Genomic DNA, 21,532 nt, shown 5'->3' with positions numbered 1-21,532 from the left:
ATTCTCTCACTATTTATCTTCTGGTTCAAATTCTTACTTGTTTTTCACCAGAAAAGCTATCATTCAATCCCATGAGGTCAAGATGACGATTGTTCATTTCAATTAACTTCGGGAGCACATGCTCTGCCAGTCAAACTTTACGACTTTTAGATTGATTTGTGGGTGGAGGCATCTATTAAAACTTATTTACCAATTTAAGAAAACGAGTTTTTAATACACTAGAAAACAAAATAGCTATATTTAGTGAGATGATTTTAATAAAATATTATTTTTATTTTTTATTAAATAATTCTTAATTTTTACTTTAAATTTGAAAAAAAAAAACTCTAGAAGAACTATAAATGTATTTTTATTGAGTTTATATGATCGTGTTTTCTAAAATGATATTAATGTAAAGTTATATTAAATTATTATTATTAAAGAGATCTAATTTAATTTGTCGAATATATGTTAAAAATACTATTTATATAAATTCATATACCATCACATTTTATAGTATTTTATGTATAGCATTATTTTGTATATTTACAGCATCTTTATTTTCTTAACTCGATTAAAACTTTTTCAAAACAAAAAATATCTCGAAACCCACCTCATCTCCCATGTCACACGTGACGACAAAAGCAAAGCAATAGGAAACATATGTCAAACAATACCATTGTTATATATAAATAAAAGTATTATTTTAAAGTTGGTTCTGTATTAAATATTCCTAAAAAGTGGATGTTACAAGAGGCATGTACGCAAGCAACTCCTCCTTAAGATCCACCTCTCCAATATGATTATGATTGTGGTGTTGAAGTTGAAGTCGTACCTAGGAGCTATCGACATTAATTTGAAAACGACCACCGCCATCGTTCCACTATAAAATCAAACGTTTGATAGCCGAGTTGGATGCAGCTACCACTTGCATATTGTTTTTCATACACAAGTGCAATCTAAGGAAGAGATAACAAAGATGGGTTCTTTGGGAACAATGAATAAACCCCATGCCGTGTGCATTCCATACCCAGCTCAGGGTCACATAAACCCAATGCTAAAGCTAGCAAAACTCCTTCACTTCAATGGCTTCCACATAACCTTTGTTAACACAGAGTACAACCACAGACGCCTTCTCAAATCCAGAGGGACTTCTTCCCTTAATGGTCTCCCTTCATTTCGTTTTGAAACCATCCCCGATGGTCTACCCGACTCTGATGTGGATGTCACACAGGATATTCCCTCCCTCTGTGACTCCACCAGAAGAACTTGCCTCCCTCACTTCAGAAACCTTCTCGCTAAGGTTAATAACTCAGATGCCCCTCCAGTGACCTGCATAGTTTCTGACGGCGTCATGAGCTTCACCGTTGATGCTGCCCAAGAATTGGGTGTCCCTGAGGTGCTGTTTTGGACAACCAGTGCATGTGGCTTCATGTGTTATGTTCAATACGAACAATTCATTCAGAAGGGCATAACACCGCTTAAAGGTAATTTGCCCTAATCTTATTTAATGATCCATGTTACGGTTGAAAACGATGAGTACTTTGGTTGTTATGTGCATAAATTTTTGGAACCATACTCATTTTATGAATTAATTTTTTTTTTATTTTCATGAGGGTAATTATTTGTCCACTCAACCCCTAAAATTGATGTATTTAATATATCTATTGTGTGTCTAACCGTCAATACGACAGTTAACTATAGCTTTCAGTCTTCTTTTTTTTTCAGAAAGAATTGTTAAATGATTTTATTTAAAAATTTGTTTTAATAGTTTTGAAGCATTAATATATGTATGTATATACATATTACAATAATATACAAAATAAAGACTTTCAAAATACCATTACTCTTACGTGATCTTTTATATGTTTGGTATTTATGTTATTTAAATTTAGTAAGTTATAACTTTTGTGTGTTTGCTATGTAGACTCAAGTGATGTCACGAACGGGTATTTGGAGAGTACCATCGATTGGATACCAGGCATCAAGGAAATTCGATTGAAGGATATTCCTAGTTTTATTAGGACCACAGATTCAAATGATCTTATGCTTGATTTCGTGCAAGGGGAATGCAAGAGGGCTCGAAGAGCTTCTGCGATACTTTTGAACACGTTTGATACCTTAGAGCATGATGTGTTGGAAGCGTTCTCGTCTATTTTGCCTCCTGTTTATTCCATAGGTCCTTTGAATTTACTTGTGAAGAGTGTTGATGACAAAAAACTGAATGCAATTGAGTCCAATCTCTGGAAGGAGGAAACTGAGTGCATGGAGTGGCTCGGCACCAAAGAACCTAACAGTGTTGTTTATGTGAATTTCGGGAGCATCGCAGTTATGACTCCTGAGCAACTGGTTGAGTTTGCATGGGGGCTTGGTAACAGCAACAAAAGCTTTTTATGGGTCATAAGACCAGATCTTGTGGCTGGTGAAAATGCTGTTTTACCTCAAGAGTTTGTGAAAGAAACAAAAAATAGAGGCCTTTTGTCCAGTTGGTGTTCTCAAGAGGAGGTGCTGAATCACCCTGCGATTGGAGGGTTTTTGACACACAGTGGTTGGAATTCGACCTTAGAAAGTTTGTGTGCTGGTGTTCCAATGATATGTTGGCCTTTCTTTGCGGAGCAACAGACCAATTGCAGGTTCTGCTGCAAAGAGTGGGGGGTTGGGTTGGAGATTGAAGATGTTAAGAGGGACAAAATAGAGAGCCTTGTGAAGGAGTTGATGGGTGGTGAAAAGGGTAAGGAGATGAAAGAGAAAGCCCTGCAATGGAAGGAATTGGCAAAGAGTGCTGCTTCTGGCCCCTACGGAACTTCATTTCTTAATTTGGACAACATGATTCGTCAAGTTCTTCTCGACAAAAATGTTATAAATCAGTTTTAGATTAGTTCGTTGCTTTACATGTATTTTATATTTCGAAAAAGAAGTACAGTGTGAAATTATCTGAAGAATAATGTTTAATTCATTTTGAATTTGAAAAATGTTTAATTCTTTTACTCTTCTTAGCAGTTGAGGTGTGAGTAGGATTTTGTTAATAGATATCTATCAGAACATCAAAGAATTGCTGAAAGAATAGCATAAGATTAACTCACCACCCTGTTCCGGGACATTCAGTAGATGGATACTTGACTTGGAAAATCAAAAGGAGTTTGATATGTTAGATTTATTTACCATTTTGAGAAAAAAGATGTAATTCTAAAAAAAAATACTAAAACCTTAAATGTAACATCCCAAAAATATAGTGTAAAGTCATATAATAGGAACATCACATTCATAATACTACAGATCAGTTCTTACAGAAGATATAACGTACGGTTATGGTCGAACGACCTTACAAAATAGCAAGGGATTAAAACTGTACAAATATACAATCCTAGACCGAATGGTTTACAAAATACTTATACCGAACGGTCCTCTAAGATAATAAAACAGCAGATGGCCGAACGGTTCTACTGTTCGACCTTAACTTCTACCTCTACCAAAATTTTTTCTTCTAGCGCCTCTTCCAGCAACGCTTTTCCTTCTGCTCACATCCACACGGATGATCATTGCAACAGAAGGACAACCACCGAACGTACAAAACGGACAAGACATGAAATATGGTAAGCTTATGTAATTCAATTCAAGTATCAACATAGATTTCACACAATTCAAATAAACGAGATAGTTCATTCACTTTTACATGCAAAGCCTAATACTAGACTCTGACTGTCCGGACTGTATGAATTCTGTGTAGTTACGACGTTCGTGCACCCGGGTGATGTAGTAACTGGGATACCCTCAACAGTTGCCACCCGAGGTTAGTCCTATCTGTCCAAATTAACCATAAGGACTAGGACCTCCTCCCATTCCCACACATGACTTACCCTTCTCTACGTGAGAATGAGTAATCACGGAAAATCAGGATGAACCGCCAGCTTAGCGTGCCCACATTCATACTTTACCAATTCCAATATCCATTCATGAGATATTCCTCCCCGGAATACTCTTTCATAATCAAAGTCGTTTCATCCATATCATATTCCATCATCTTTCATTATTAAACCTGAACTGAACCAATTTGAACAAAGATCCCTTAGGATACCAAATACCGAACGTAAATCTTCAACCCCGAATGAGACCGAACACTTGGACTGAGACCAAGAGGTCTCCAGTTCCAAAACAGATCAAAACCGAGAGAGTTACTATCGGGGTTGAGAAAGAGACCGATTACAATAATATTTCTCAAAGACTAATAAAATCGAACGTTATTTACAAGGTGAGCCAATTTAATGAACTGACTCGTGAGAGTTTAGACCGAACGCCAATAAGCCTAGGCCGAATACTAAGACTCTAGGTCGAACACCATAGAAAGTGATACTTTAGGACATCGAATAATAATGAGTGACGAAATTATATGAAGAAACCGAATGCTATAAATACTTAGCTTATTTATGAGTTTAACATCAAGGAGAACGACTGCTAGTCGAAGACCGAGCACTATAGAGACCGAACGCTATTGGTTTTGGCCGAATGCTCTTATTTAAAAATTAAATTACATTATCAAGGTCGAGCGGTTGGTTTAAGACCGAGCACCACTTAGTACGAGCACTTGGTGTAAGACCGAGCACTACTTAGTACGAGCGCTTGGTGTAAGACTAAGCACTACTTAGTACGAGCGCTTGGTGTAAGACCGAGCACTACTTAGTATTATAGAATAAAAGCTTGATAAATATAAGATACCATTTAACTAGTGTTCAAGAATGAACGAAATATACAAATACATATAGATATACTTAAGTTTATAACAGAATAACAAGGAACGAATATCCTTGATTGAACGCTTATATACAAATATTACTAAACGAAGACGCTCGGTCCTCAACTGGAATTCCATCCAAATGAAAGAATCCAGTTCCAACCGAGTCCACAAGAAAACCGCACGGTCAAAGACCTTCAGTGACGAACATCAATTTTCATATGGGATTACATACTTAGAATTCTTTATATCAATTCATTTCTCAATATCTATCTTCATAGTTTCATACATCCATATCATAGTAAATATTCATACTTCATATTTCATCCAGAAATCAAACAAACATGCCAACATTCAAAAATGAGAATAAAAATCAAATTATATAAGCTTCCCTTACCTCTAAGCGTGACCGAACGTTCACAAATGCAGGATATAATTCGCCTCTACCAGAGACCTTAGCGTTCTACAGTCACTTCTTAAGAAACTAAATCAAACACAAGACCAGAAATACTCAGAATGAGAGGATCAACTCATGCAACCAAAAATCTGGGTTTGCATGCGACAGAAAACACACGGTTGAGGGAGAGATGAACTTACCAGCTTGGAATCGAAAACTGATCGGTTCAAACGAACGCCCTTGAGACCGGAAGAGTAGAAATGGTGCCTGAGTGATGATCGGAGAAAGGAATGGTTAAGATTTCTTAGAGAGAAGATGAAGAAATCTAGAGAGAAGGAGGATATTTCAGAAGGTTGAAGATGGATGGTGCAAGCAGAGAAGTGGCACGAAAATTTGAAAGTTTCAGTTTTACTCCTACCGTCAAAACCGAACGTCCAATCTGCATCACACACCTGTCTTCCACTTTCTGAACTTCAGACGCTCCGATCGCTTACACCTGGTGTCCACTCGAATGGGGTTTTTAGTGGGTTTTAAATGGGTTTTGACATTCCCCCTAACTATAAAAATTTTCGTCCTTGAAAATTAAGACTTACCAGAAAATAGACGAGGATACAAGTCTCTCATGGCATCTTCCACTTCCCATGTAGAGTCGCCCGTCTTCTCGTCCCAGACCACTTTAACTAATCTGATGGCTTTTCCCTTGAAGTACTCGGCTCTCAACAATGCTAACTGGTTGCATCTCCACCGAACGGTCTTCACGAATACGAACGTCTTCTAACTCCAGCACATGAGAAGGATCCGCGATATATTTCCAGAGTTGGGATACATGGAAAACTGGGTGAAGGTTGGATAGTCGAGGAGGCAAAGCTATCTCGTACGCCACTGGTCCGATTTGTCTTAGGATTTGGTAAGGACCAATGAATTTGGGAGACAACTTCTTAGAACGAACGGCTCTGCCCACTCCAGTAGTTGGATTCAGTCTAAGAAAAACGTGATCTCCTACAGCGAATTCCAAGGGCCTTCTTCTCTTGTCAGCATATGACTTCTGCCTGCTTTGAGACGCTCTCATCCTTTCTTGAATCACCTTTACCTTCTCGGTCGTCTGCTGAATAAGTTCAGGTCCAGTCAACATTTTTTCTCCTTCCTTGAACCAACAGAGAGGAGTTCTGCATTTCCTCCCATACAGAGCTTCAAAAGGAGCCATTCCAATGTTGGATTGGAAACTGTTGTTGTAGGTGAATTCAACCAACGGTAAGACTTCATCCCAAACTCCCAAGTGATCTAAGACGCACGTTCTAAGCAAGTCTTCCAACGTCTGGATGGTCCTCTCAGATTGACCGTCCGTCTGAGGATGATACGCTGAGCTCATTTGCAGTTTGCTACCTAATTCACTTTGCAGGGACTGCCAAAACCGAGAAGTAAACCTTGTGTCTCGGTCAGAGATGATGCTGGATGACACTCCATGCAAACGAACGATCTCGTTGATGTAGAGTTTAGCCAAATTTGCCATAGACATCTTCAGGTTGACAGCTAAGAAGTGTGCACTCTTAGTCAGCCGATCTATAACCCAAATTGAATCATGCACTCTTAGTCATCAATACTACGGAAAGACGTTTTGCTAGAAACTCGAAGTATATCCAAGTATTATACCTAATATGTTTAAACCTAATATTATTCATGAACTTTATCAAAATGCTTATTCCATTGCTTTGAGAACTTTTCCGGACCATATACAATCCTTCTTATCTTCTACTTCAAATCATTTTGGTTGCTTCGTGTAGATGGTCTCCTCATTATGCATATAAGAATGCAATCATAATGTCCTTTTGTTCTAGCTAAAGGTTAAACTCATCAACCATGACTAATATCTATATATGAATTTTTGCATAACGTCAAAAGAGAAAATATCATTATAATAAACTCTTTTCTTTGAGTAATGTCTAGGGTTACCAATCTTGTCTTGAATTTTTGTTGATAAATTCCTAAATTACCATCTTCAAAATTGAAAATTTATTTATAATTGATCTACACACAACCCACAAGTAGAAAAACAAAAGTTTAGGTATTGTTAAGATGAAGCAATTTCATCTTTCAATTCATGGCGTCTAGCCACTGAATCTCCCTACTTGCTAATGCAGATGATACACTAGAAAGTTATTCTTCTAATACCTAACAACAACTAAGGACTATGCTATAAGCTTTGCATATTCATACATTAATGCTATAAGCTTTGCATATTCATACATTAAGGAAGCTTTAATTGTTCTCTTTGTTCTATCTCTAATAAGTTTGTAATCATCAACACATCAATTTTCATTAAATGTAAAAGAGCATTTGTCTTTATTACTACATCAGAACACAAATGTAGTATAATCACTAATGCAAATTAAACTTTCTATAACAAGATTTTACATCTGCTTTTACAAAAGCCAGTGTAAAATATGATAGTGTGACATTTTGGTTATTAATTATGAAATGATATATTACATTGGTTAAATAAGGAATCAATGTAGTTTTTAATTTTTACATCGATTATCCTTTGTAATCAATTTAAAATAGTGTTTTGTTTTTTCTTTTTTTAATCGGCTAACCTATTTCAATTACATGAAAAACCAATGTAATAGGTGTCTTTTTCTATCAAGGTACTCTATTTTCATCTACAAACTTTTTTTTCTTAAATTTTTATTTTCACCACTTGTGTTTCTATTTTTCATTTCTGTTTCTCTTCTAACTTTGTCATTTTCGTGTTTGTTTCGGGTCTCTCTTTCTCTAGTTTATTGTGGACCGAACTAGCCACCGGTTCAAGTAGCTCCTTTTCCATAATGGTGCCTCATATTTACGTCATTGGTGCCTGATTGACAAATTTATGAACACCAAAATATGATGTCACAAACTTGTTTTTCAATCGGCAAGTATGACCGAATCGTTCAAGTAATAAACTTGGTAAGACCAAGTATCGTTCTTCCCAAAGGACTCACGGCCTAGTTTAGTTATGTGATTTCTTGATTAGCTAAGACTTAAAGACGAAATATTTGGAGTTTAATATGCAAGTGATAACAGTTAAAAAACTGTTATTTTCATGCTTAAAATTGATACTAAAAGCAACCTTTAGACTTAGAAACTAGCTTGAAATCATACTTTTATTCATATTTTCAGAAATAAGAGAGCTGGACAGGTTTATGCTTGATTTCAGTGTTTTTGTGCAGGTTTTAAGGTGAATTTAGTGAAAGAAGTGAAGAATGAGAGAGATGGAATCAGAAAAGGAATCAAAGAGTGCAAAAGGAGAAGCCGAAGGTACCGCTCAGCGGCACTTTACCGCTGAGCGGCACTCAGAAGGTCACGGGAGGTCCGCTGAGGGGCAAAATGGCCGCTGAGGGGAAGAAAAGAGACGCGCACTCACCGCTGAGCGGCACTTTAATGGGCTTGGACCTAATATTTTGTAATTTACGAATGGTATTTAAGCTTTAGGGTTTCCTAGGGTTAGGTATCTTTGGCAGAAACGAGGCAAACACTCTCTCTTCCACCCCTTTGAAGGAGGATCTTGGATGCTCAGGCTACCTCTTCACCTTTTTAGGGTTTATTCTTTCATACTTTCATTGTAATTCATCTAGGTTCACCATGAATATGGTGAACTAAACCTTGTATGTCTGTTGGGGAATCAATGTAATCTCTTGAAGCTCTCATATATGGAATTTATGCTTGCATCTTAATCTAGGATTTATGCTTTCTTTCATCATTAGTTAGGGTTTTTCCTCTTTGCTTAATGCTTGCATTGTTTAACTCATTCGATGCATGATTATTGGTTTTGTCGATACGGAAACGTACGGGGAAGTCTAGATCCGGGGAATTTCTCCCAATATTATGTTGGTTGTCGTTAAGCTCCTGCACTTATGAACTGATCATTAGGAATGCTAGGAATTGTATGAACTCGTGATTAGGGAGAAGCCTTCTAGAAAGGTACTTTAGAGAGTGGCATTAACAATGATGATTTGAATGTTGAATTCCTAAAATATATGAGAGTGGATGAGATGAAATTGACCCCCAACAACATATTCATTCATATATTTCATTGAAAGTGTTTATCTTTTGCTTTTTGCCATTGATCAAAAACTTCATGCATACATATTTAATTTTCGTCTCTTGCATATTAAACTCCAAATATTTCGTCTTTAAGTCTTAGCTAATCAAGAAATCACATAACTAAACTAGGCCGTGAGTCCTTTGGGAAGAACGATACTTGGTCTTACCAAGTTTATTACTTGAACGATTCGGTCATACTTGCCGATTGAAAAACAAGTTTGTGACATCATATTTTGGTGTTCATAAATTTGTCCATCAAGTTTTTGGCGCCGTTGTCGGGGACTCGTGGTTTAACTGATTAATTTGTGTGATTATTGATTATCTTTGACTTTAATTTTGAATTTCTGTTTTTATTTTTTCTGTTTTTATTTTCTTTTATCTTATTTGATTAGATTAGATTTGATTTTATTTTATTTGATTAGATTTTATTTTATTTTTATCTTTTAGATTAGGTTAGATTTTATTTTTATTCTATCTTATTTTATTCTATCTTCTGAATCTTTTATCTTCTGAATATATATCTTCTATATCTTTTTCTGCTAACAAATATTTTCTAGGGTTTTGTTTTCTTGTGTATGCAGGAGGCGATTCGAACTAGGAGTAAGAAAACAACAGAACCTCTTCTTGAAGGTCTAGACGAGAGTAGAAGGAGGAGAAGAATCAGAACGTCTAGAGAACTTTTCCCTTCTCCAGAAACTCTCTTACAATCATCACCACAAGGTTCTGTTCATAGCACAGGAAGTATGGAGAACAATAATGCTAGAAGAACTCTTGCAGATTACACTAATATTGCTGGACCTCAGCACTTTAACAGCATAGCTAGACCTAGAGTCAATGCAGCCAATATGGAGGTCAAACCAGCATTAATTCAACTGGTGAAGAGTAATCAATTTAATGGGTTATCTCATGAAAGCCCATATGAGCACCTTACTACCTTTAATGAGATTTGCAACACAGTCAAGATTAATGGGGTGCCAGACGAAGCTATCAAACTTAGCTTGTTTCCTTTCTCATTGGGAGGCAATGCTAAGCTTTGGTTGAATTCTTTTCCAGAAGAAAGTTTCACAGAGTGGGAAGCAGTGGTCACAAAATTTTTAAACAAGTACTTCCCACAATCTAAGGTGACTAAAGGCAAGCAAGAGATTTCTTCATTCAAGCAGGGCATGGAAGAATCACTGGGGCATGCATGGGACAGGTATAAAAGCTTGTTACGTAAAACTCCCACGCATGGTTTCAAAGAAGAAGAGGTAGTCCTAACCTTCCTTGGAGGGCTTGGTTCACAAACCAAGATGATGCTGAATGCCGCAGCAGGAGGCAATATTAAATGGAAAACTCCAGAGGAAGCAACTGAAATTATTGAAAATATGGCTACTAGTGACAACGAACTCAATATTGAAAAAGGAGATCTTAGACAGAAGGAGTTGTTACAATTAAATGAGGCTTTGCTTATCCAAAATAGAATTATCTCTCAACAGCTTGAAGAAGTAACCATGAAACTTTCTCAAACACCACAGGAAATACAACAGGTTTCAATGGTTCAAGAGCAACAAAAATGGCAGATGCAATTTACTCCAGTTGAGAAAACAACGAAGCTTGAAGAGACTTTCCAGAGATTCTTGAAGACAAATGCGTCTTATTGTCATAATGTGGATGATGCATTTAAAAAAATGGAGGGCTATGTTGAGAGAATAGTTGACGAGATGAAACATGCTAATCTTGGAAAGGAGTGTAAAACTGTTGTGACTAGAAGTGGTAGAGTGTTAGAGGAGAGACAAAAAGAGAGAAAAGAGAAAGAAAATGAGAGTGAGAGTGAAAAAGAAACATGTGAGTGGAAAGAAAGAGTTGAGAGAGAGAAAAAGAAAAAAGAAGAAGAGGAGAGGAGAGAAAAAAATGAGAGAGAAGAGAGACAGAAAGAAAAAGAGTATGAAAAGCCACTTCCTTATCCAAAGGGTTATTCAAGGAAGGAGAAAGAAAAGCAGTTGGAAAGATTCATGGAACTGTTTAAGAAGTTGGAGATTACTATACCATTCTCTGAAGCATTGCAACAGATGCCAGCATATGCAAAATTCTTGAAGGAACTTCTCACAAAGAAACACAAGTACATTGAGAAGGAAACTATCAATATACAGGGTAATTGCAGTGCAATCATACAGAAACTACCTCCTAAACTTAAAGACCCAGGAAGCTTCACTATTCCATGCACCATAGGAGATGTGAAAGTTGGAAGAGCATTGATTGATTTGGGAGCTAGCATTAATCTAATGCCGCTATCCATGTGCAGAACAATTCAGGGGTTGGAAATTAAACCAACCAGAATGGCTCTTCAATTGGCAGACAGGTCTCTTAAATATCCATATGGAGTGGTTGAAGATGTTCTAGTGAAGGTCGACAAATTTGTATTTCTAGTAGATTTCATTGTGATGGAGATGGAAGGAACTAGTGATGTTCCTCTTATTCTTGGGAGACCTTTTATGAAGACTGCTAGAGTTTTGATTGATGTAGAGAATGGTAAGCTTAAATTGAGAGTTGAGGATGAAGAAGTCACTTTTGATGTATCCAAGGCCATGACATATCCAAATGATGACAAAGCATGTTTTCAATTTGATGAACTTGATGAAGTTTGTATGGTTCAAGAAAGAATGGTGCGAAATATTTCTCCATTGGAAAAAACTCTCATTGATGCATGTGAAGATTTAGATGAAGAAGAAGAGAAATTGATTGATGAATGTCTGAGAGACTTGGAAACATTGAAAAAGAATTCAGAGGAAGATCCAATATTTGAAATAATTGATAAGGAAGAAACAATCAAAGCACAGTCGCCAGAATTAAAAAGATTGCCATCACATCTGAAATATGTGTTCTTAGAAGAAGATGGAAACAAAGCCAGTTATCATCAATAACTCTTTATCTCTACAAGAAGAAGAGCAATTGATAGAAATTCTGAAAGCCAACAAAGAAGCAATTGGATGGTCAATATCAGATCTTAAAGGTATTAGCCCAACTTATTGCATGCACAAAATTTTTATGGAAGAAGATTATAAACCAAGTGCTCAACCACAGAGAAGGTTAAATCCTGTTATGAAGGAGGTGGTCAGAAAAGAAGTGTTGAAACTGCTAGAAGCTGGTATCATCTATCCGATTTCTGATAGTGAATGGGTGAGTCCAGTACAGGTGGTTCCAAAGAAAGGTGGGATGACAGTAATTTATAATGATAAGAATGAACTTATTCCTACTCGGACAGTCACTGGTTGGCGTATGTGCATTGATTACAGGAAGCTTAATAAAGCTACTAGGAAAGATCATTTTCCTCTTCCATTCATGGATCAGATGCTAGAAAGGTTATCAGGGCAGGCTTTCTATTGTTTTCTAGATGGATATTCTGGATATAATCAAATTGTGGTAGATCCAAAAGACCAGGAGAAGACGACTTTTACTTGTCCTTTTGGTGTCTTTGCATATAGAAAGATGCCTTTTGGATTATGTAATGCTCCAGCTACGTTTCAGAGGTGTATGCAGGCAATCTTTGCGGATCTGTTAGAAAAATGCATTGAAGTATTCATGGATGATTTCTCAGTTTTTGGAAATTCTTTCCAAAGATGTTTAGCTAATTTGAACACTGTCCTCAAAAGATGTGTTCAGACAAATCTGGTTTTGAATTGGGAGAAATGTCATTTCATGGTAACTGAAGGAATTGTATTGGGGCATAAAATCTCTGCTAAAGGAATTGAGGTAGACAAAGCTAAAGTAGAAGTTATTGAGAAACTACCTCCACCAATAAATGTAAAGGGGATTAGAAGTTTTCTTGGTCATGCTGGGTTTTATAGAAGATTTATCAAAGATTTCTCAAAAATTGCTAAACCATTGAGTAATCTTTTGACGAAGGATGCTCCTTTTGTGATGAATGAAGACTGCCTGAAAGCTTTTGATATATTGAAGGAGAAGCTAGTGTCAGCTCCAGTAATTGTAGCACCAGATTGGAATCAAAATTTTGAATTAATGTGTGATGCAAGTGATTATGCAATAGGAGTTGTCCTTGGCCAAAGGAAAGAACGGAAGTTTCATCCAATTTATTATGCTAGCAAGGTGTTGAATGATGCTCAATTGAATTATGCTACCACAGAGAAAGAATTTCTTGCTATTGTATATGCTCTAGAAAAATTTAGACCTTATCTTATTGGGTCTAAGGTGATTGTCTATACAGATCATGCAGCTATCAAATATTTGTTGACAAAACCAGATTCTAAGCCACGTCTGATTAGATGGGTACTACTATTGCAAGAGTTTGATGTAGAAATCCGTGATAAGAAAGGAAGTGAGAACGTAATTGCTGATCATTTGTCACGGTTAGTCAACAATGAGGTCACTCGCAAGGAATCTGAAATCTGGGAATCCTTTTCAGATGAATCACTAATGTATATTCAGCAGAGGCCCTGGTTTGCTGATATGGCGAATTTCAAAGCTGCAAGAGTCATGCCGGAAGACTTAACTTGGCAACAGAGAAAGAAATTTCTGCATGATGCCAAGCAGTTTGTGTGGGACGATCCATATTTGTTCAAAATTGGAGCAGATAATCTTCTAAGGAGATGTGTTACAAATGAAGAAGCAGAAGGAATTCTTTGGCATTGTCATGATTCACCTTATGGAGGACATTTTAATGGAGAAAGAACAGCAGCAAAAGTCCTTCAATCAGGATTTTATTGGCCAACTTTATTTAAAGATGCTCATAATCATGCTAGGAATTGTGACAAATGTCAAAGAGCAGGGACAATCACTAAACGTCATGAGATGCCTTTACAAGGTATTTTAGAGGTTGAGGTGTTTGATTGTTGGGGTATTGACTTTGTTGGGCCCTTCCCTCCATCTTTCAACAATGAATATATTCTGGTAGCAGTGGATTATGTGAGTAAATGGGTGGAAGCATTGACTTGTCCTAAAAATGATGCTAGCACGGTAATTAAATTCCTGAAGAGGCAGATATTCTCACGTTTTGGCACTCCAAGAGTGTTGATTAGTGATGGAGGATCTCATTTTTGCAATTATCAGCTAGAGAAAGTACTCAAACACTATGGAGTAAAGCATAAGGTAGCTGCACCTTATCATCCACAAACCAATGGACAAGCTGAGGTATCTAACAGGGAGATAAAAAGAATCCTGGAAAAAACCGTGACTTCATCAAGGAAGGATTGGTCTCTCAAATTGGATGATGCTCTTTGGGCTTATAGAACAGCAATGAAGACGTCTATGGGATTATCACCATTTCAATTAGTCTATGGGAAATCATGCCATTTGCCAGTTGAATTGGAGCATAGAGCATTATGGGCTTTGAAATTCTTGCATTTTGATCCTTATGAAACTCAATGCACACGCAGAAGGCAGATGTTGGAGCTTGAAGAAATGCGGTTACATGCGTTTGATTCATCCAAGGCTTACAAAGACAAGATTAAATTTTATCATGACAGGAAATTGGTGAATAGAGTTTTTAATCCAGGACAACAGGTACTATTGTTCAATTCAAGATTGAAGATATTTCCTGGGAAGCTGAAGTCAAAATGGACAGGACCATTTGTGATAAAAGAAGTGCATCCACATGGAGCAATTGAAATATTTAATCCATCTGCTAATGATCCACAGAAAAGTTGGGTGGTAAATGGTCAACGTCTCAAGCCCTATCTAGGGGGAGAGGTGCAACAATTTTCCACAATGATGTTGTTGGTTGATCCGTGAAAGTTTGGGTCAGGCTCGGGACGTTAAACAAGCGCTTACTGGGAGGCAACCCAGTATCTTGTAAGTAATTGTTTTTGTTTTTGTTTTTAGATTAGGGTTTGATGTACTCTATTGAACACCTGGTTTGTTATGATGGTTTGCTATTAACTGTGATTGCGTGATAAGTACTGCTTGATGATGCTTATTGATTGATTGATGTTGAGATAGATGTGCACATTAAAATGCTTATACAGGTGATTCACAAGCTTTGTGAACAAATGCATGATATTATGATTGTGATTGTGAGATTAAGCAGGATGTGTATGTCAAATGTGAATGAGTATATGTGAGGTTTTGAGCTCCAGAGTTTGTGGTATGATTGAATGCTATTACTTTGAAAGCATGAATGATTTTGCCCAGGTTTTCTATGATTGAATCAATTGCTTGTTTTGCATCATGTGATCAAGGCCATTTGTTGGAACCCTTTTTATTGGCCAAATTCATAAAGTTAGCCTACTAAAAGAGAACACGTAGTGTTCTATCCTTTGAACCCTTAGCCTTGAACATACACTGAAAACCTTTGATTGAAAATCTTTACCTTGAGATAAGTAGAAGATCTTGTATGGTATTGTTAAATGTTCAAGTTTGGGGTTGTTGGGAAAACATGAAAAGAAAAGCATTGAGCTAAGAGCTAAAAAGTAAGAATATGCAAAGAAAAAGAAAAAGAAAAGAAAAGAAAAGGAAGTAAAGCTCAATACAAATGTAAAGGTAAAAGAAAGTTGGGAATGAATAAGATGATTGTGTTGTTATGATTCTCTTAACTCAAGGATTTTGTGATCCAGAAAAACCAATTTTCTTGTTAGCCCAGCCACATTATAAGCCATTGAAAAGTCCTTGTGATGATGCATGCTTGTGAATGTTTTTGATTGTGGTAAAATGAAAGGCAAAGTTGATTCATGTGACATTGTGATAGTAGAGTGAAGAAGTGAAGCACTTTACCTCTTATACACTTGTGTGTTGAGTGAAACACTTTACCTAGTGAGGAAATATTCCATAAGCACATGAACATCCATGCTTAATTGATTGATCATTCATGAAAAATAGCATTTGTTGGAATTTAAATGACTTTGTGAACACTAAAGCATGTGCACATCTTGAATGAACTCTTGGTCATAAGTTTGAGTGAAGTTGTTATTTATCTTGAAAAAGAGGATTTTTGAATGAGTGAACCATCATATGAATTGGTTGGAGATTGAGTTACATTTTGTTTGCTTGAGGACAAGCAAAGTTCTAAGTTTGGGGTTGTGATAACAGTTGAAAAACTGTTATTTTCATGCTTAAAATTGATACTAAAAGCAACCTTTAGACTTAGAAACTAGCTTGAAATCATACTTTTATTCATATTTTCAGAAATAAGAGAGCTGGACAGGTTTATGCTTGATTTCAGTGTTTTTGTGCAGGTTTTAAGGTGAATTTAGTGAAAGAAGTGAAGAATGAGAGAGATGGAATCAGAAAAGGAATCAAAGAGTGCAAAAGGAGAAGCCGAAGGTACCGCTCAGCGGCACTTTACCGCTGAGCGGCACTTTACCGCTGAGCGGCACTCAGAAGGTCACGGGAGGTCCGCTGAGGGGCAAAATGGCCGCTGAGGGGAAGAAAAGAGACGCGCACTCACCGCTGAGCGGTAGTTACCGCTGAGCGGCACTTTAATGGGCTTGGACCTAATATTTTGTAATTTACGAATGGTATTTAAGCTTTAGGGTTTCCTAGGGTTAGGTATCTTTGGCAGAAACGAGGCAAACACTCTCTCTTCCACCCCTTTGAAGGAGGATCTTGGATGCTCAGGCTACCTCTTCACCTTTTTAGGGTTTATTCTTTCATACTTTCATTGTAATTCATCTAGGTTCACCATGAATATGGTGAACTAAACCTTGTATGTCTGTTGGGGAATCAATGTAATCTCTTGAAGCTCTCATATATGGAATTTATGCTTGCATCTTAATCTAGGATTTATGCTTTCTTTCATCATTAGTTAGGGTTTTTCCTCTTTGCTTAATGCTTGCATTGTTTAACTCATTCGATGCATGATTATTGGTTTTGTCGATACGGGAACGTACGGGGAAGTCTAGATCCGGGGAATTTCTCCCAATATTATGTTGGTTGTCGTTAAGCTCCTGCACTTATGAACTGATCATTAGGAATGCTAGGAATTGTATGAACTCGTGATTAGGGAGAAGCCTTCTAGAAAGGTACTTTAGAGAGTGGCATTAACAATGATGATTTGAATGTTGAATTCCTAAAATATATGAGAGTGGATGAGATGAAATTGACCCCCAACAACATATTCATTCATATATTTCATTGAAAGTGTTTATCTTTTGCTTTTTGCCATTGATCAAAAACTTCATGCATACATATTTAATTTTCGTCTCTTGCATATTAAACTCCAAATATTTCGTCTTTAAGTCTTAGCTAATCAAGAAATCACATAACTAAACTAGGCCGTGAGTCCTTTGGGAAGAACGATACTCGGTCTTACCAAGTTTATTACTTGAACGATTCGGTCATACTTGCCGATTGAAAAACAAGTTTGTGACATCATATTTTGGTGTTCATAAATTTGTCCATCAGCAAGACAGAAAATAAACATGTATGCATGAAGTTTTGATCAATGGCAAAAAGCAAAAGATAAACACTTTCAATGGAATTTATGTATGAATATGTTGTTGGGGGTCAATTTCATCTTATCCACTCTCATATATTTTAGGAATTCAACATTCAAATCATCATTGTTAATGCCACTCTCTAAAGTACCTTTCTAGAAGGCTTCTCCCTAATCACGAGTTCATACAATTCCTAGCATTCCTAATGATCAGTTCATAAGTGCAGGAGCTTAAGACAACCAATATCATATTGGGAGAAATTCCCCGGATCTAGACTTCCCCGTACGTTCCCGTATCGACAAAACCAATAATCATGCATCGAATGAGTTAAACAATGCAAGCATTAAGCAAAGAGGAAAAACCCTAACTAATGATGAAAGAAAGCATAAATCCTAGATTAAGATGCAAGCATAAATTCCATATATGAGAGCTTCAAGAGATTACATTGATTCCCCAACAGACATACAAGGTTTAGTTCACCATATTCATGGTGAACCTAGATGAATTACAATGAAAGTATGAAAGAATAAACCCTAAAAAGGTGAAGAGGTAGCCTGAGCATCCAAGATCCTCCTTCAAAGGGGTGGAAGAGAGAGTGTTTGCCTCATTTCTGCCAAAGATACCTAACCCTAGGAAACCCTAAAGCTTAAATACCATTCGTAAATTACAAAATATTAGGTCCAAGCCCATTAAAGTGCCGCTCAGCGGTAAAGTACCGCTCAGCGGTGAGTGCCCGTCTCTTTTCTTCCCCTCAGCGGCCCTTTTGCCCCTCAGCGGACCTCCCGTGACCTTCTGAGTGCCGCTCAGCGGTAAAGTGCCGCTGAGCGGTACCTTCGGCTTCTCCTTTTGCACTCTTTGATTCCTTTTCTGATTCCATCTCTCTCATTCTTCACTTCTTTCACTAAATTCACCTTAAAACCTGCACAAAAACACTGAAATCAAGCATAAACCTGTCCAGCTCTCTTATTTCTGAAAATATGAATAAAAGTATGATTTCAAGCTAGTTTCTAAGTCTAAAGGTTGCTTTTAGTATCAATTTTAAGCATGAAAATAACAGTTTTTCAACTGTTATCACAACCCCAAACTTAGAACTTTGCTTGTCCTCAAGCAAACAAAATGTAACTCAATCTCCAACCAATTCATATGATGGTTCACTCATTCAAAAATCCTCTTTTTCAAGATAAATAACAACTTCACTCAAACTTATGACCAAGAGTTCATTCAAGATGTGCACATGCTTTAGTGTTCACAAAGTCATTTAAATTCCAACAAATGCTATTTTTCATGAATGATCAATCAATTAAGCATGGATGTTCATGTGCTTATGGAATATTTCCTCACTAGGTAAAGTGTTTCACTCAACACACAAGTGTATAAGAGGTAAAGTGCTTCACTTCTTCACTCTACTATCACAATGTCACATGAATCAACTTTGCCTTTCATTTTACCACAATCAAAAACATTCACAAGCATGCATCATCACAAGGACTTTTCAATGGCTTATAATGTGGCTGGGCTAACAAGAAAATTGGTTTTTCTGGATCACAAAATCCTTGAGTTAAGAGAATCATAACAACACAATCATCTTATTCATTCCCAACTTTCTTTTACCTTTACATTTGCATTGAGCTTTACTTCCTTTTCTTTTCTTTTGTTTTTCTTTTTCTTTGCATATTCTTACTTTTTAGCTCTTAGCTCAATGCTTTTCTTTTCATGTTTTCCCAACAACCCCAAACTTGAACATTTAACAATACCATACAAGATCTTCTACTTATCTCAAGGTAAAGATTTTCAATCAAAGGTTTTCAGTGTATGTTCAAGGCTAAGGGTTCAAAGGATAGAACACTACGTGTTCTCTTTTAGTAGGCTAACTTTATGAATTTGGCCAATAAAAAGGGTTCCAACAAATGGCCTTGATCACATGATGCAAAACAAGCAATTGATTCAATCATAGAAAACCTGGGCAAAATCATTCATGCTTTCAAAGTAATAGCATTCAATCATACCACAAACTCTGGAGCTCAAAACCTCACATATACTCATTCACATTTGACATACACATCCTGCTTAATCTCACAATCACAATCATAATATCATGCATTTGTTCACAAAGCTTGTGAATCACCTGTATAAGCATTTTAATGTGCACATCTATCTCAACATCAATCAATCAATAAGCATCATCAAGCAGTACTTATCACGCAATCACAGTTAATAGCAAACCATCATAACAAACCAGGTGTTCAATAGAGTACATCAAACCCTAATCTAAAAACAAAAACAAAAACAATTACTTACAAGATACTGGGTTGCCTCCCAGTAAGCGCTTGTTTAACGTCCCGAGCCTGACCCAAACTTTCACGGATCAACCAACAACATCATTGTGGAAAATTGTTGCACCTCTCCCCCTAGATAGGGCTTGAGACGTTGACCATTTACCACCCAACTTTTCTGTGGATCATTAGCAGATGGATTAAATATTTCAATTGCTCCATGTGGATGCACTTCTTTTATCACAAATGGTCCTGTCCATTTTGACTTCAGCTTCCCAGGAAATATCTTCAATCTTGAATTGAACAATAGTACCTGTTGTCCTGGATTAAAAACTCTATTCACCAATTTCCTGTCATGATAAAATTTAATCTTGTCTTTGTAAGCCTTGGATGAATCAAACGCATGTAACCGCATTTCTTCAAGCTCCAACATCTGCCTTCTGCGTGTGCATTGAGTTTCATAAGGATCAAAATTCAAGAATTTCAAAGCCCATAATGCTCTATGCTCCAATTCAACTGGCAAATGGCATGATTTCCCATAGACTAATTGAAATGGTGATAATCCCATAGACGTCTTCATTGCTGTTCTATAAGCCCAAAGAGCATCATCCAATTTGAGAGACCAATCCTTCCTTGATGAAGTCACGGTTTTTTCCAGGATTCTTTTTATCTCCCTGTTAGATACCTCAGCTTGTCCATTGGTTTGTGGATGATAAGGTGCAGCTACCTTATGCTTTACTCCATAGTGTTTGAGTACTTTCTCTAGCTGATAATTGCAAAAATGAGATCCTCCATCACTAATCAACACTCTTGGAGTGCCAAAACGTGAGAATAACTGCCTCTTCAGGAATTTAATTACCGTGCTAGCATCATTTTTAGGACAAGCCAATGCTTCCACCCATTTACTCACATAATCCACTGCTACCAGAATATATTCATTGTTGAAAGATGGAGGGAAGGGCCCAACAAAGTCAATACCCCAACAATCAAACACCTCAACCTCTAAAATACCTTGTAAAGGCATCTCATGACGTTTAGTGATTGTCCCTGCTCTTTGACATTTGTCACAATTCCTAGCATGATTATGAGCATCTTTAAATAAAGTTGGCCAATAAAATCCTGATTGAAGGACTTTTGCTGCTGTTCTTTCTCCATTAAAATGTCCTCCATAAGGTGAATCATGACAATGCCAAAGAATTCCTTCTGCTTCTTCATTTGTAACACATCTCCTTAGAAGATTATCTGCTCCAATTTTGAACAAATATGGATCGTCCCACACAAACTGCTTGGCATCATGCAGAAATTTCTTTCTCTGTTGCCAAGTTAAGTCTTCCGGCATGACTCTTGAAGCTTTGAAATTCGCCATATCAGCAAACCAGGGCCTCTGCTGAATATACATTAGTGATTCATCTGAAAAGGATTCCCAGATTTCAGATTCCTTGTGAGTGACCTCATTGTTGACTAACCGTGACAAATGATCAGCAATTACGTTCTCACTTCCTTTCTTATCACGGATTTCTACATCAAACTCTTGCAATAGTAGTACCCATCTAATCAGACGTGGCTTAGAATCTGGTTTTGTCAACAAATATTTGATAGCTGCATGATCTGTATAGACAATCACCTTAGACCCAATAAGATAAGGTCTAAATTTTTCTAGAGCATATACAATAGCAAGAAATTCTTTCTCTGTGGTAGCATAATTCAATTG

At 36.9% G+C, this 21,532-nt stretch overlaps 1 protein-coding gene across 1 annotated transcript; it reads left to right on the top strand.

Moving 5' to 3' along the window:
- The first annotated feature begins 789 nt into the window (after positions 1–789).
- On the top strand, positions 790–2,951 carry LOC108337568 (7-deoxyloganetin glucosyltransferase). Its single transcript, XM_017574125.2, has 2 exons — positions 790–1,466; positions 1,907–2,951. Exons 1-2 carry the CDS (start codon positions 959–961, stop codon positions 2,851–2,853), a joined length of 1,455 nt encoding a protein of 484 aa, XP_017429614.1. The 5' UTR covers positions 790–958; the 3' UTR covers positions 2,854–2,951.
- Positions 2,952–21,532: the final 18,581 nt, after the last annotated feature.

This window comes from Vigna angularis, chromosome 7 (assembly GCF_016808095.1).
Source record: "Vigna angularis cultivar LongXiaoDou No.4 chromosome 7, ASM1680809v1, whole genome shotgun sequence".
In the NCBI taxonomy this organism is placed as follows: Eukaryota; Viridiplantae; Streptophyta; class Magnoliopsida; order Fabales; family Fabaceae; genus Vigna; species Vigna angularis.
This window is presented reverse-complemented; position numbering and strand designations above follow the sequence as displayed.

Coding starts and splice junctions, on each gene's coding strand:
- LOC108337568 (XM_017574125.2), top strand. CDS start 959: ATGGGTTCTTTGGGAACAATGAATAAACCCCATGCCGTGTGCATTCCA. Junction 1,467..1,906: donor GGGCATAACACCGCTTAAAG/GTAATTTGCCCT, acceptor TTTGCTATGTAG/ACTCAAGTGATGTCACGAAC.